Source organism: Mya arenaria, chromosome 9 (genome assembly GCF_026914265.1).
Source record: "Mya arenaria isolate MELC-2E11 chromosome 9, ASM2691426v1".
Classification (NCBI taxonomy): domain Eukaryota; kingdom Metazoa; phylum Mollusca; class Bivalvia; order Myida; family Myidae; genus Mya; species Mya arenaria.
Genome location: NC_069130.1, coordinates 45,820,408 through 45,837,060, shown reverse-complemented (window position 1 = coordinate 45,837,060; position 16,653 = coordinate 45,820,408). Strand labels below are relative to the sequence as shown.

Here is a 16,653-nt window from a genome sequence, read left to right as displayed (position 1 = left end):
TTCCATCCAAAATGAATCACTAATAACGCAATATTATAGCCACCAGTATCAGATACACATGTTTTATTGCATAATTATTGATTCAATTAATGATCCTTTAGTGCATGAGACGATGAAAATGACTTTCAGTGTGGTCCAAACACAATTATTGTCAAAAATAAGGTTAAATATCGAAAATTCGAGCCACAGTGTTGATTCCGGAAGCCTCCATGTTGATTGAATTTATTAAAACCAATGCTAAACCGATCGATTTACAGTATAAAACACTACGCATCGGTTACTTCCCTTTACAAAAACACTTAAACTAGCGTATAACAATTATAATTGATTATTCTTTCAGCCTTTAAACAAAATATTTATGACCACAAATCTGGTTGGTGATAAAATATAGGAGCGGGCGCACAAAACAAAATCAATACTACATGTGTACGGGTTTATATGTTCCTTGAACTGATGAGATTAAAATATCAAATTAAGTATTAAATTAATTGTTCTGCCGACATAATAAAGATGTGAACATACCCAAGATCTCTATGAATACCAAAATCAGCAACATATTTTTTTAAAGTAGACATCGCAACAAAAACTCATATGGGCTACGTTAAACGGTAATCTCCAAAAGAAATATACCACTTATTAAATGTGACAGATAAAACCTAATTGGATTTGCCTAAAGTGTAGCTATTTCATTTATCCTATGTAGATCGCATATAAATTACTTTTTCAGTTATGTTTCATAATTAAGTTAAATAAATTTTGATATTATCATTTAATGACAATGACCACGTGTTTTCAAGGCATGGGACTTACCTGACTAATTTCCCGACATTATGGCTGTAAATGAAAGAGCTTTAAGAAATGTTATTAATATTTACAAATATTTGTCAAATATATGAAAATAATTGCATAATGGTTTATATATATTATAACACTTCGGTGCAATAACAAATGTTGTTTGTGTCCAGTAACCCGACCAACGCTATCTTTTCCTCCCAACCGAAACGTTTTTTTGCCTTTTGATTGGTATATTTTTCCAGCACCAGCTTCGACCTTTCGTAACTATTTGCGTTGAGGTTATACACTACTAATTCCTTTCCCAATACATTTTTATGTAAACATGAAACACTTTAGATTGGAAAGAAATGCCATTTCTAGCGTTTTACGTACATAACAACCATATATTTCCTTAAATATAAGTTCAAACCCATTTGAATTAAATAATCAAAAAAGCTTGCCGTGTTTCTACTAAAACTAATCACTCACTTATAAGTTAGTTGTCGTTAATATTTGAAATTGACGGAATTGTTGTTCCATCAGGCCGAAAGAAAGCAATGTTCTAGTACAGCAGACAATGGTAACTGTCTGACGGATTAATGATTTTTTTCACTCTGATAACAAGTATTGCGCTGAATTGAGCTGAATTCAAAGAAGAACGACTTTAAATTATGTACTTTACTCGGACTTTAACAAAATATCAGTCTGAAGAAGCATTCTCAATGTTACATGTAAAAGTAGAGATGGCATCCTAGACCATCATATTCGTACTTGCTTGACAATTTATTTTAACGAAACAAAATTGTATATAAAACTATATTGTGCCCCTTTAACCTCAAAAAGTATGAACTATGTTTAAAAAGTATGAAATGCTGAACACGGAGGTATTTTTTAACATAAATCACTTGACCAATGAAATATCACGGTATCTGTATATGATTGGACTAACTATATAATTTATAATGGTCAAAGGGAAATTATTTCCAAGGTACAGTCAACAGGTCAATCTAAATATGCCTGTAATTATTGTCTCCCTTAGATTATGAAATATCAGCTGGACTTCAATGATGACGTTAGCAAAAAAATGCCGCAAAATAAATACCATCATTGACCATAGATTGTACAAAAGGTTTGTTATTTCATATTCATTTAATGTTGTCTCATTTCACTCTCAGAAAGACATTTTTATCACTTTCAATCATCTTTTTTCATTTTCATACTGGACCCAAGTGGGAATAAGTCTTTGGACCATACTGGGCCTACCGAGCTTAACATGTCATATAGCTAATTTTTATCTTAGGATTTATTTCCCTATAAAAATCATCTGTTTTAATCAATTTACTGCATAACAAAAAATTTAATATTGATTCATGGCATTTCATCTCAAGATTCAGAGTTCATTAATGATAGTGACATCCCCTTTCTGTAATTTAGTTAATATACTGTAATAATTTCAAGTTATCAAATCACCTTCGAGTGTTATGATACTGAATATATATAAAGAGATACAGTGAAAATATATTATATTAAATATGTACATGTGTAATGTTTAGTTTCTGAATTACAACAAATTGACTTCATTAATGTTCAAATGTAGGTGGGATTTTCTTTAAAATCACATTTTTAATACTTGAATGGAAACTCTCATGTTAAGTATAGTCCGTACTACTTTGTAGTTCTTATACTTCTTATGTAAAGGCAATATTTTACTCTCTTTTTTTCTTGCATGCTTCGGTAATATAATTTGATAATTCAAATCAGTGTGATGGCTCTTAAGCATTGGTTTTTTATATAATGCTCGTTATACATCAAGGAAAACGTGTTTATGCTCCAATGCTTTATAACTGAACTTATTGTCATACATAGAGTGTATGCCTAAAGACTGAGAAAAAGAATAGTACTTCGATCAACTTAGAATGTTATCATCCTTTATGTAATTGGTGTAACATTATTTCTTCTTGTTGTTAAATTTAATGATTTATAGCTTTACAATATACTTGTAAATTACTTCACATAATGAAATTGATGTTGTTTCTCATTCTAGTAACAAACGTTCCACAATACTACCATTATGTAGACTTTATTTTTTAAATGTTGGCTTGAAAAGAAATTCATATTAAGTATAAATGTTGTTTCATATTATTTTTAATTACGAATATACAAATATGACCAGTATATGACTTGTAGAAACCGTTTGTTTTTATTTCAAAATTCATGAAAATGGCATTACATCATAAAGTCATCAACATTTACACCATTACATGTAGCTTGAAAGAGTGACAGAAGCGAGGCATAGTATAAGCTACCATAACTTCCTTCTCAATTCTGTCAAATTATTTTGTTTTGTGCATATTTCATTTGACATTTTTCATGTATTATTACCTCCGTCAACCATTTAAGGTACATGACCACGTTACTCCGAAAAATATGAATGTCGGCCGATTTCAATGAAACTTGGAACAAATAATCGTCAATGACTCTACTTTAACGAGGTGTAATTTTTTTTTTCGAATCCCGTCTTTTGTTGATTTACAGCGCCACCTAGCGGACACGTGCTATTTGGCGCTAACATTGATAAAACCGTAAAAAAATATAACTTTACGGCTTTTTTTTACAAAAAAAAATCGGAATATAATTTATTGTACGATGAATAAATAATCCTATAATTTTAGTATAAGTATTTAAGAAAAAAAATAATTAATTTTAAGTTTTATGACAACAAGGCTTTAATAAGAAATCGCCAAAAACAGATACCCATCGGTGAATTTGACGTATTTATCTCGAAAACGAACTCGGGAAGGGTTTGTTTTTATTTAGTCATAGGAAACGGAACGGAATAATGAATAAAATTATGTAAAAAAATAAAAAATTGACGGTGAGGTTAATTGCTAAAAGATATAAGTAACCTAAGAAAATTGATAGATTAAGCGTGATTTCTACGCCACCGTCAACGTCAATAAAACACGTCAAGTTAGTGACGCCATAGGTTTGTTTGATGCATGAGAATAGTTGTGCAGTGTCATTTTGTTTATGCAAATGATTTTAATTTCACTGTTTGCAAATGTTGTGAATTGCAATCACAATTACGAACAAAGTCAGAATACTGATAATATTGTTTGTCATTTGTTATATATGTTCTGAATTGATATTTAGTAGTTATGTATACGGGAGCGAACTAATTAACATTAGTAAGCTTTCTAAACATATAATTAGATAACGAACTTAAGTTTAGTAGAAATGCCGCGAAATTGTCAGTTATACGTTACTGACGTCATTTTAAACGGATTGTCCTTCCGGGCACGTTCCGTTAACAACATCCGGTAAAGATGAGGAGGAAAAAAGGTCAGTTTATTTCTAAGAGTAACGCAAATCGAGCCTCAATAATAAACAATGTGAATGTGGAGAAGAAAACATGCATTTCTGTTCCCGAAACCGTCCCGCCTTGGCTAGAAGGTCGCAGGGTCGTAGAAATCGGTGTAATTTTGGAAAGATTAAGCTCCTGTAGTTCTTGTGGAAACAGTTTTTGCATCAATGGCATTGTAGGGGGAAACTATATATGGCCTTGGATCTATCCTTCATATCAGCTGCAACACGTGTAGGATGGTTAATCTGGTGCCTACGGGAAAACGGCATTCCACGAGTGACGGCTCCGCAGCTAGAAGATGTTTTGATGTCAACACTAAATTAGCTGCTGGTAAATTTTGTCACCATATCAATAGCCAGCGTTGTGCCAACAAATGTAGTGAATGATGTTAGACTTAGCACAAAATGTATAAGTGAATTAACGTCAATACATATAAAAAACGCCCTGACATATTGTAACGAAATTTGATTCCATTGATTTCATTTCATAGATTCGTCATTTCCTAGAAAAAAAAGCATTATTTCTAAATCAACATTTAAAGCAGTAAAATGAACAAAAGTATAAAATGAGTGCACCATGATTATCGATTATTATGTGAAGGCGTCAATAGCGCTTAGTTTACTTGGTCGAAAACATGCTTGTTGTATATCTCTTTTAGCGATGATCAACGCAGGTGTAGGAGTCTCAGATCAGTGCGATAATTGCTGAACTCAATCTGCCTGGAATCAGTAAGACCGCACTGAAGGCCCGCGAGCGAGAGATCGGACCATCTATTGAAAGTGTGGCCGAAATCTCGTGCACCACCGCTATTCAACAGGAGATGAAGAAAAAACTGGAATGGCTCGTCAAAAGCGATGGAACCCTTTCTTACATCTACCTGTTTACAGGAAGTGAAACAAAAGGGGTTGAATATCGAACGCTTGACAATGGACGGAGATTCAACCACTTTTACTCGCGTCAAGCGGTCTTTATTTCCAGAACTTAAAAAATCAAATGATAAAAATATTGTCAAAAATTTCGGAAATGAATTGTATAAGCTAAAATCAAAACACAAATCATTATCAAACAATAATATTGCCCATATTCAGAAATGCTTCTCTTATGGAATAAGTCAAAATAAGGGCAGCACGCATGGAATAAAGACCAGTTTAGACGCCCTGCCCTCCCACATGTTCAATGAACATTCCTCATGCAGCCCAACCTGGTGTACGTCTCTAAGGGACGAGAATTACCGACAGGCGCACATACTGCAGGGTACCGAATTGAGAAAAGATTTCCAGAACGTGATACACGGGTACGCACTATATATGTCTTACACATTTTACGTGTTCTTCATTTTTGTAGCAGGGGTCATGCAAATGATAGTTATAATAATAATAATGATAATCAATTTCGTAAAACGAAGTTTATTCAAACCTGAAATGTTTGATGTTAATTTTAGCCATCAAGACTCGTGAAAAAAGGCTTTTATTTTTAATCGAACAGTATTAAATCTAATCATTAAAGTGACTCGCTCAAATATCGTCTTTGAAGACCACAGTTTTCATTTGTGTTAATAATGCGATTGAAAATTTATCACGGCTATGGTGTTGCGTGATTCGTTGATTGACATTATCACGTGATGTTATCAATGTATCCTTAATAGGTCAACATATCCAGCATTTGTTAAAGTTCCCGTGACCGTGTGGACTAGCCGGATGTTTTCTATTTTTCTTTTTGACTATAATGGGGGGAGTACGAACCCCACTAAACCAAAATACTTTTTTATGCTATAAAACTTTTTCTGCTATTTAGATATCATAGAGTAATATAATTATAACATTAGTGTTTTCAGATGCTATACCGGGAAAACATTTTGTCTAAAAACACGGTGACATTAATATGGTAAAATTTGTGTCGTGTAAAGTGTTCTCAACGGTTACACACAACTAGTTAGTAATCTATGGATTTTGTTTGCACGACTGCCTCCAATGAAAAACCTTACATGGAAGGAAATTAATTATGTACAGATACCATCGTTTATGGACGAATACAACGTTCCATCCACAACTATTCTCATGCATCAAACAAACCAATGGCGTCACTAATTTGACGTGTTTTATATTGACGTTGACAGTGGCGTAGAAATCACGCTAACTCTATCAATTTTCTTAGGTTACTTATATCTTTTAGCAATTAACCTCACAGTCAATTTTTTATTTTTTTACATAATTGTATTCATTATTCCGTTCCGTTTCCTATGATTAAATAAAAACATACCCTTCCCGAGTTCGTTTTCGAGATAAATACGTCAAATTCACCGATTGGTATCTGTTTTTGGCGATTTCTTATTAAAGCCTTTTGGTCATAAAACTTAAAATTAATTATTTTTTTCTTAAATACTTATACTAAAATTATAGGATTATTTATTCATCGTACAATAAATTATATTTCCGATTTTTTTTTTGTAAAAAAAAAGCCGTAAAGTTATATTTTTTTACGGTTTTATCAAAGTTAGCGCCAAATAGCACGTGTCCGCTAGGTGGCGCTGTAAATCAACAAAAGACGGGATTTAAAAAAAAAATTACACCTCGTTAAAGTAGAGTCATTGATGATTGTTCCAAGTTTTATTGAAATCGGCCGACTTTCATATTTTTCGGAGTAACGTGGTCATGTACCTTAATATTGAATATGCTATAATTATGTATATCATTATAATATTATTTTGAAATAGATACTGTTTAAATCAAAGTCATTAAAATGGTATTATCAGTGATACCAAACCAATACAGTAAGACAATTATGACTGAACCAGAAAAGTACATTTTGGCTTATTTTATAATGTATATAGTTCATCACTTGTACACTTTTAGTTTACTAGTAGTGCACAAGAAGAACATGTCGTCCGTGCATTTTTGTGTGGGTGTCATTTTTTTCTTTACAGTACTATGAATGAATGAAGAAAATGACAACAACAGTCATAGCTACTAATATGCCAACCGCAGAACCGCTATTGAATCCCTGGAGAGAATAAAAGCAGTAGCACTTTGACACATCGTGCTAGGTAAGGATCAGAAAAAATACGTTTTGCAGTATAATAAATCTTGCAATTATGATGTCGTTAAATGGCCAATTCGACCAAGTGTGATGTTGTGCAATGACCAAATCTACCAAGTATGATTTTGTGCAATGACCAAATCTACCAAGTATGATGTCGTGCAATGACCAAATGTTGATAGTGACTATGGTGACTTAAGGTAACTAGAGTTCAGCAGCATGATGGCAGAGAGACAGACATATTAACCGCTATAGTGACTCATATAAAATCGTTTTGCGGGGGAAAAAGCCGGACCTCGTCTACCAATTTAATCGCCTACATTGATTTCCAGGTTTCGCTGGCCGATTTAAGTTCTTATCCCCGCTGTTAATTGATAAGTACATTATTTATGTATTCCATGTGTGTTGCCGTGTGTGTGTGGACTCTAAGGCTCCAATATGTCTGTAGTCAACAAGGTCACAATAAAAAATAACCAGACATTGTCCTGGTCTTAATAAAAGTCTATAATTAAGAAAACGACAAAACCACAATTGAATGTTTTGTTATCAAGGCAGATCGCATTCTGCGACTGAATAACAGCTGTTTATACTTTTATAATTTCCAATAGTACACTTCACATGCAGATACATCATTAAAATTCTAGTAAGTATAAATACAGTTCCAACCAGCTCATTCATTCAGGTGGCCGCAATGGAACGTTCCGTTTGTATAGCTTTAGTAGTATTGCAGCAATTATAGATGATGGTGCCAAATAACACGACAAAGCCAGAAACATTTCTGTTTAAAGATGGGTACGATATTCCAGTTTACGGGTTGACTAATGGAATGTTTTACTATATACACATACCCGCAATTGTATGCTTACTCGCGAGTCTCAGCTGTGCAGTGGCAACCATTGTTCTGTCCTTTAAGCGTGGCAAGGCTGGTGAGTTTTTCACTAAATGGTCTAAAAGAGGGAGGCTTGTCGTCTACATTTCAGCTTGCGATGGGATGTTCTGTGTCTCTCATTTGATGGACCATCTACAGATTCTGTTCACTTTGGATCACGTGAGACCAAAAGAGCTGTGTGCATTTTACGGATTTGTTATGACGGTCTTTGTTGTTGCCCAGATTCTCATCGTAAATGTCGTGGCTGTCAACGCTTTCGTCATGATGTTCCTGAATAAGAAAATTTCGTTTGGAAAGTACGACAGTTGTTTGATTATCTGGGCATTTGGTGTCCCCATCTTTGGGGCAACGGTTGCAGCCACGTATGAGCAGTTTGGGCCGATGGGAATTGCGTAAGTCAAATGCTCAAACTACTTTTAGTTTTCACTTTTACTGTTTTCATACTTTGCATTATGATAATTCTCAGGCTATGAAATGATATATATATATATATATATATATATATATATATATATATATATATATATATATATATATATATATATATATATATATATATATATATATATATATATATAATCAGAAGAGATAATTTAATTTTATATAATTCCATATGTTTTATATGAGCAAACAGTGTAACTAATGTCCAATCATACAATTTGAAAAGCAAACGCTTATCAGGTTTGCTAATTGTTTATACACAAGCAGCTATAAATGGTATTTGACATGAATGGTACACAACTATGTTACATGCTAGAGAATAGTTAGAACATATATTTCCAGATGCTTGTACGACGCTATCAAGGGCCACGTGGCAAATATGGTGCTCACTACCATCCCAGTACCAGTTATTTTGGTTGCCAACATTGTGCTCTACATACTTACCTTCATCAGGATTCGCAGCGATGCATTAATCCGCAAATACAGATTCGGCACAAATGCGAACGCTGTTGGGCGCCACATTAAAGCTGCTAAGAGGATGCTAATGTTCGTGTTTGCGTTCGTATTTCAATGGTGGTGTTTTGGTCTTTTTGGAGCTTGGTCACTGTTTGTGGACAATCCATTGGAAATACCGGAGATTTTGAACTACTTCGGGGTCGTATTCACCAACCTCGGAGGTGTCTTCAACTTGGTAGTGTATCTCCTGGTGTTTAGAAATAAAAGTAAGCAGCTCATGTCTAAGTCACAACAGATACAGAATGAAAAGAACGATGACCTTCAGGAATTAGCAGTCACAATACCAAAGAAACAACATATTTTTCCGAAAAGCGAAAGGGAAGCAATTTTGGAAATGATAAAAAACGCAAAATCGACAGATGTCTGATAAAGTTATATAATTAGAAACAGTATCCAACCTCACTATCTTTAACTTTTGAATTATATTTACTTAATATAAATGTACATAGTTTCAACCGGACAAAATATCAGTCTGGAGTAGCATTCACAATCTTAAATATAGAGAGTGCATCCTGGTTTAGGCCATTCCAAATCAATATTTCGTTCCTCGGATTTTTGCCCCCCAAAAACATTAGAGCGAGCGAGCGAAAAAATATAATTAAAAACAAATGATGGTCATTTTTTGTAAAACCAGAAGCCAGCGAAGAGCGAAAAATATTTCTTTCCTATAATCAATATATATAAGAAAGATTGCTCATTAAAATTGCCTTTTAACCCATTTAAATGCATCTTGAATTGAACCTTTGAAGGACATTGGGGAAATGTCCGAATACATACTATTTATTCATCCGTTTAAGTTCACACATTTATATGGATAAACCAAATTTTTAATATAATTAAAACATGTCTTAAGTATGACGATTATTCATAATAAAATATAACTCTGCTTTTAGGGAAAAGTTTTAAACGACTTATATAAATCTACCTGAATCACTTTAACACCATTTGCAACTGTATCAAGACATTCGTTAGGATTGATTTCGGATGTTTAAAAAATTATATTTTACACTGGTTTATCAAATATCAGACTCCACATATATTTAAATTTCTTGATTTCGTTTTATCACAGTAAATGCTATGACATGTGCTTATCGAAATGAAATGTTCAGAGAATTTTATGGTCAGTGAGATGTGATGATAATCCTGGATTATACTGTTAAAGAAAATAGAAATTAAGGTGATAAACTTAGGTTAAGCAAGTATTTTTTGGTCTATCCAGACCAACGTTGATATGCTTTTTGTGTAAAGATATTTATTTAAAACTGTTGTTTTTGTCAGAATTTGGTCAAAAATGACTTTGATAAATCAATTTGGATCAAACAATGAACCATGTTTCTGTCAAGTGAAGGTGTCTTCTTCAGCATCGACGTTATAAGGTAAAATTCTGGTCACTTGTATTATGACTTGACTTGACAAATAATACTAAGTTGAGTCACTTTTCATTTTTCCTATTTCCATCCAAAAAGAATCACTAATAACGCAATATTATAGCCACCAGTATCAGATACACATGTTTTATTGCATAATTATTCATTCAATTCATGACCCTTTAATGTATAAGACAATGAAAATGACTTTCAGTGTGGTCCAAACACAATTATTGTCAAAAATAAGATTAAATGTCGAAAATTCGAGCCACAGTGTTTATACTGGAAGCCGCCATTTTGATTTAATTTATTAAAACCAATGCTAAACCGATCGATATACAGTATAAAACATTACGCATCGGTTTACAAAAACACTTAAACTAGCGTAGAACTATTATAATTGATTATTTTTTCAGCCTTTAAACAAATTATTTACGACCAAAAATCTGGTTGGCGATTAAATATAGGAGCGGGCGCACAAAACAAAATCAATACTTCATGTGAACGGGTTTATATGTTCCTTGAATTGATGAGATTAAAATATCAATTTAAGTATTAAATTGATTGTGCTGCCGACATAATAAAGATGTGAACATACCCTAGATCTCTATGAATACCAAAATCAGCAACATCTTTTTTGAAGTAGACATCGCAACTAAAACCTCATATGGGCTACGTTAAACGGTAAACTCCAAAAGAAATAGACCACTTATTAAATGTGACAGATAAAACCTAACTGGATTTGCCTGAAGCGTAACTATGTCATTTATCCTATGTAGATCCCATTTAAATTGCTTTTTCAGTTATGTTTCATAATTAAGTTAAATAAATTGTAATATTATCATTAAATGACAATGACCACGTGTTTTCAAGGCATGGGACTTACCTGACTAATTTCTCGTTATTATGGCTGTAATTGATATAGCATTTATTTTATTAATATTTACAAATATTTGTCAAATATGTGAAAATAATTGCATATTGGTTTATACATATTATAACACTTGGGCGTAATAACAAATGTTTTTTGTGTCCAGTAACCCGACCAACGCTATCTTTTCCTCCCAACCGAAACGTTTTTGCCTTTTGATTGGTTTATTTTCCCAGCACCAGCTTCAACCTTTCGTAGCTATTTGTGTTGAGGTTATACACTACTAATTCCTTTCCCAATACATTTGTATGTGTTTACACACATTTTAGATTGGAAAGAAATGCCATTTCTAGCGTTTCACTTACATAATAACCATATATTTCCTTAAAAATAAATCCAAACCAATTTGATTTAAATAATCAAAAACGTCTGTCGTGTTTCTCCTAAAAATAATCACTCACTTATAAGTTAGTTATCGTTAATATTTGAAATTCACGGAATTAATGTTGCATCAGGCCGAAAGAACGCAAAGTTCTAGTACAGCAGACACCGGTAATTGTCTGACGGACAAATGTTTTTGTTTTTTTCTTTCTGATAACAAGTATTGCGCTGAATTGAGCTGAATTCAAAGAAGAACGACTATAAATTATGTACTTTACTCGGACTTTAACAACATACCAGTCTGAAGAAGCATTCTCAATGTTACATGTAAATAATAGAGATGGCATCCTAGACCACATATTCGTACTTGACAATTTATTTTAAGGGAAAAAGTGTGTATAAAACTATGTTGTGACCCTTTAACCTCAATGAACGCAGTATGAACTATGTTTAAATTACAATTAGCGGAATTCGGAATTATTGTCTGCTTAAACAACACTACGAAAATACATAATTTAGTCTAAAAACAATATTTGCCATATAAGCTTCCTAAACTAACACAAAATCAAATTAAATTTTCCACAAAACTTATGAAATGCTGAACATGGTGGTATTGTTTGAACATAAATCATCTGACCAATGAAATATCACGGAATATGTTTATGATTGGACTAACTATATATAATTGTCAAAGGGAAATTATTTCAAAGGTACAGTCAACAGGTCAATCTCAATACGCCTGCAATGATTGTCTCCCTTAAATTATGAAATAACAGCTGGGCTTCAAAAATGACGTTGGCAAACAAAAATGCCGTTAAATAAATACCAACTTCTATTCAAACACATTTTACTTATTTAAAAAAAGTTCGGTACAAGTAGTTCGAGTCACAAAGATGTCACCTTAACTGCTCATAGGCCATAGATTGTACAAAATGCGGGACATTAGTCTAAGTGTAACACATATTGTATGTTTAAAAAATCAATGTTCGTTATTCCATAGCCATTTTATGTTGTCTTATTTCGTTCTCAGTAAGAACTTTTGTCACCTTCAAACATATTTTTCAACTTCATACTTGACCTAAGTAGGACTTTTCTGGGCCTACCAAGCAATACATGTCATATAAAGTATTTTTTATCTTAGGATTTATTTCTTAATCAAAATCATTTGTTTTAATCATTTTTCTGCATAATGATAATAACACGAAATCAAAATTTTAATATTGATTCATGGCATTTCATCTCAAGATTCAGAGTTCATTAATGATAGGGACATCACCTTTCTGTAATTTAGTTAATATACTTCTATAATTTCAAGTTATTAAATCACCTTCGAGTGTTATGATACTGAACAACTATATATATATAAACAGTGATAATGTATTATAATTACGTAAAAGTGTCATGTTAAGTTTCTGAATTACAATGTACAACAAATTGACTTCATTAATGTTCAAGAATAGGTGTGTTTTTAAATTACATTTTTTAATACTTGTCAGTAAATGAAAACTCTCATGTTAAGTACTGTCCTCCTTTTCTGTAGTACTTTTACTTCTTATGTAAAGGCAATATTTTACATATTTTCGTTTCTCTTGCATGCTTCGGTTATATAATTTGATAATTCAAATCAGTGTGATAGCCCTTAAACATTGCTTTTTTATATCATGCTCTGTATACATCAAGGAAAACGTGTTTGTGTTCCAATGCTGACATATTTTATAAATACAGTTCTATCTGAACTTATTGTTATTAATAGTGTTTACGCCTAAAGACTGAGTAAAAGAATGGTACTTCGATCAACTTAGAATGTGATCCTTTCTTTTGAAATTGAGTTAAAATCATTTCCTGTTGTTTAAATCAATGATTTATAGCTTTGCAATGTACTTATAAATTACTTCACATAATGAAATTGATGTTGTTTCTCATTCTAGTAACAAACATTACACAACACTATCATTATGCAGACATTATTTTTTAAATGTTGGCTTGAAAAGAAATTCATATTAAGTATAAATTTTGTTTTATATTATTTTTAATCACGAATATACAAATATGACCAGTATATGACTTGTAGAAACCGTTTGTTTTTATTTCAAAATTCATGAAAATGGCATTACATCATAAATCATTAACATTTACACCATTACATGTAGCTTGAAAGAGTGACAGAAGCGAGGCATAGTATAAGCTACCATAACTTCCTTCTCAATTCTGTCAAACTATTTTGTTTTGTGCATATTTCATTTGTCTATTTTTCATATATTATTACCTCCGTCAACAATTTAATATTGAATATGCTCTAACTATGAATATCATTATAATATTATTTTGAAATAGATACTGTTTAAACCAAAGTTATTAAAATGGTATTATCAGTGATACCAAAACAATACAGTAAGACAATAATGACTGAACCAGAAAAGTACATTTTGGCTTATTTTATAATGTATATAGTTCATCACTTGTACATTTTTAGTTTACTAGTAGTGCACAAGAAGAACATGTCGTCCGTGCATTTTTGTGTGGGTGTCATTTCTTTTCTTTACAGTACTATGAATGAATGAAGAAAATGACAACAGTCATAGGTACTAATATATATAGTTAGTGTTTATTGTAAATGTCAACTGCAGAACCGCTATTGACATCCCTGCAGAGAATAAAAGCAGTAGCACGTTGACACATCGTGCTAGGTAAGGATCAGAAAAGATACGTTTGGCAGTATAATAAATCTTGCAATTATGATGTCGTTAAATGGCCAATTCGACCAAATGTGATGTTGTGCAATGACCAAATCTACCAAGTATGATTTTGTGCAATGACCAAATCTACCAAGTTTGATGTCGTGCAATGACCAAATGTTGATAGTGACTATGGTGACTTAAGGTAACTAGAGTTCAGCAGCATGATGGCAGAAAGACATACATATTAACCGCTATAGTGACTCATATAAAATCGTTTTGCGGGGGAAAACAGCCGGACCTCGTCTACCGATTTAATTGCCTACATTGATTTCCAGGTTTCGCTGGCCGATTTAAGTTCTTAACACCGCTGTTAATTGATAAGTACATTATTTATGTATTCCATGTGTGTTGCCGTGTGTGTGTCGACTCTAAGGCTCGAATATGTCTGTAGTTAACAAGCTCACACTAAAAAATAACCAGACATTCCGTTGTCCTGATCTAAATAAATGTCTATAATTAAGAAAACGACAAAACCACAATTGAATGTTTTGTTATCATGGCAGGTCGCATTCTGCCACTCAATAACAGCTGTTTTCAGGTGGCCGCAATTGAACGTTCCCTTTGTATAGGTTTAGTTGTATTGCAGCAATTAGAGATGATGGTGCCAAATAACACGACAAAGCCAGAAACATTTCTGTTTAAAGATGGGTACGATATTCCAGTTTACGGGTTGGCTAATGGAATGTTTTACTATATACACATACCCGCAATTGTATGCTTACTCGCGAGTCTCAGCTGTGCAGTGGCAACCATTGTTCTGTCCTTTAAGCGTCGCAAGGCTGGTGAGTTTTTCACTAAATGGTCTAAAGGAGAGAGGCTTGTCGTCTACATTTCAACTTGCGATGGGATGTTCTGTGCCTCTCATTTGATGGACCATCTACAGATTCTGTTCACTTTGGATCACGTGAGACCAAAAGAGCTGTGTGCATTTTACGGATTTGTTATGACGGTCTTTGTTGTTGCCCAGATTCTCATCGTGAATGTCGTGGCTGTCCACGTTTTCGTCATGATGTTCCTGAATAAGAAAATTTCGTTTGGAAAGTACGATAGTTGTTTGATTATCTGGGCTTTTGGTGTCCCCATCTTTGGGGCAACGGTTGCAGCCACGTATGAGCAGTTTGGGCCGATGGGAATTGCGTAAGTCAAATGCTCAAACTACTTTTAGTTTTCACTTTTACTGTTTTCATACTTTGCATTATGATAATTCTCAGGCTATGAAATGATAAATATATATATCATATCATATATATATAATTAGAAGAGATATTTTAATTTTATATAATTCCATATGTTTTATATGAGCAAACAGTGTAACTAATGTCCAATCATACAATTTGAAAAACAAACGCTTATCAGGTTTGCTAATTGTTCATACACAAGCAGCTATGAATGGTATTTGATATGAATGGTACACAACTATGTTACAAGCTAGAGTAATAGTTAGAACATATATTTCCAGATGCTTGTACGACGCTATCAAGGGCCACGTGGCAAATATGGTGCTCACTACCATCCCAGTACCAGTTATTTTGGTTGCCAACATTGTGCTCTACATACTTACCTTCATCAGGATTCGCAGCGATACATTAATCCGCAAATACAGATTCGGCACATATGCGAACGCTGTTGGGCGCCACATTAAAGCTGCTAAGAGGATGCTAATGTTCGTGTGTGCGTTCGTATTGCAATGGTGGTGTTTTGGTCTTTTTGGAGCTTGGTCACTGTTTGTGGACAATCCATTGGAAATACCGGAGATTTTGAACTACTTCGGGGTCGTATTCACCAACCTCGGAGATGTCTTCAACTTGGTAGTGTATCTCCTGGTGTTAAGAAATAAAAGTAGGCAGCTCATGTCTAAGCCACAACAGATACAGAACGAAAAGAGCGATGACCTTCAGGAATTAGCAGTCACAATAGCAAAGAAACAACATAATATTCCGAAAAGCGAAAGGGAAGCAATTTTGGAAATGATAAAAAACGCAAGATCGACAGATGTCTGATGAAGTTATATAATTAGAAACAGTATCCAAACACACTATGTTTAACTCTTGAATTATATTTACTTAATATAAATGTACATAGTTTGTAATTCAAATTAATTTACACTGATATATAGAATGTTGGTCCTTCCATGTTTCTAATTATTATGTGAACATACTTTCACTGAAAGTTTCAGAAGTGCTCTCTTTTATACTGAAAACTTCCCAAGTTGTACATATGTACAAAGCCTATTAAGAAAATTATGCCCATACGCACTCCCTTCCACTCTCAGGTAT

At 33.2% G+C, this 16,653-nt stretch overlaps 2 protein-coding genes across 2 annotated transcripts; both read left to right on the top strand.

The window, feature by feature from the left end:
• Positions 1-7,916: 7,916 nt before the first annotated feature.
• On the top strand, positions 7,917-9,387 carry LOC128246087 (uncharacterized). The gene is made up of 2 exons (XM_052964294.1): positions 7,917-8,455; positions 8,847-9,387. Exons 1-2 carry the CDS (start codon positions 7,917-7,919, stop codon positions 9,385-9,387), a joined length of 1,080 nt encoding a protein of 359 aa, XP_052820254.1.
• Positions 9,388-14,972: 5,585 nt separating this feature from the next.
• On the top strand, positions 14,973-16,377 carry LOC128246085 (uncharacterized). Its single transcript, XM_052964293.1, has 2 exons — positions 14,973-15,514; positions 15,837-16,377. The coding sequence occupies exons 1-2, from the start codon at positions 14,973-14,975 to the stop codon at positions 16,375-16,377; spliced, it is 1,083 nt and encodes a 360-aa protein (XP_052820253.1).
• The last annotated feature ends 276 nt before the right edge of the window (positions 16,378-16,653 follow it).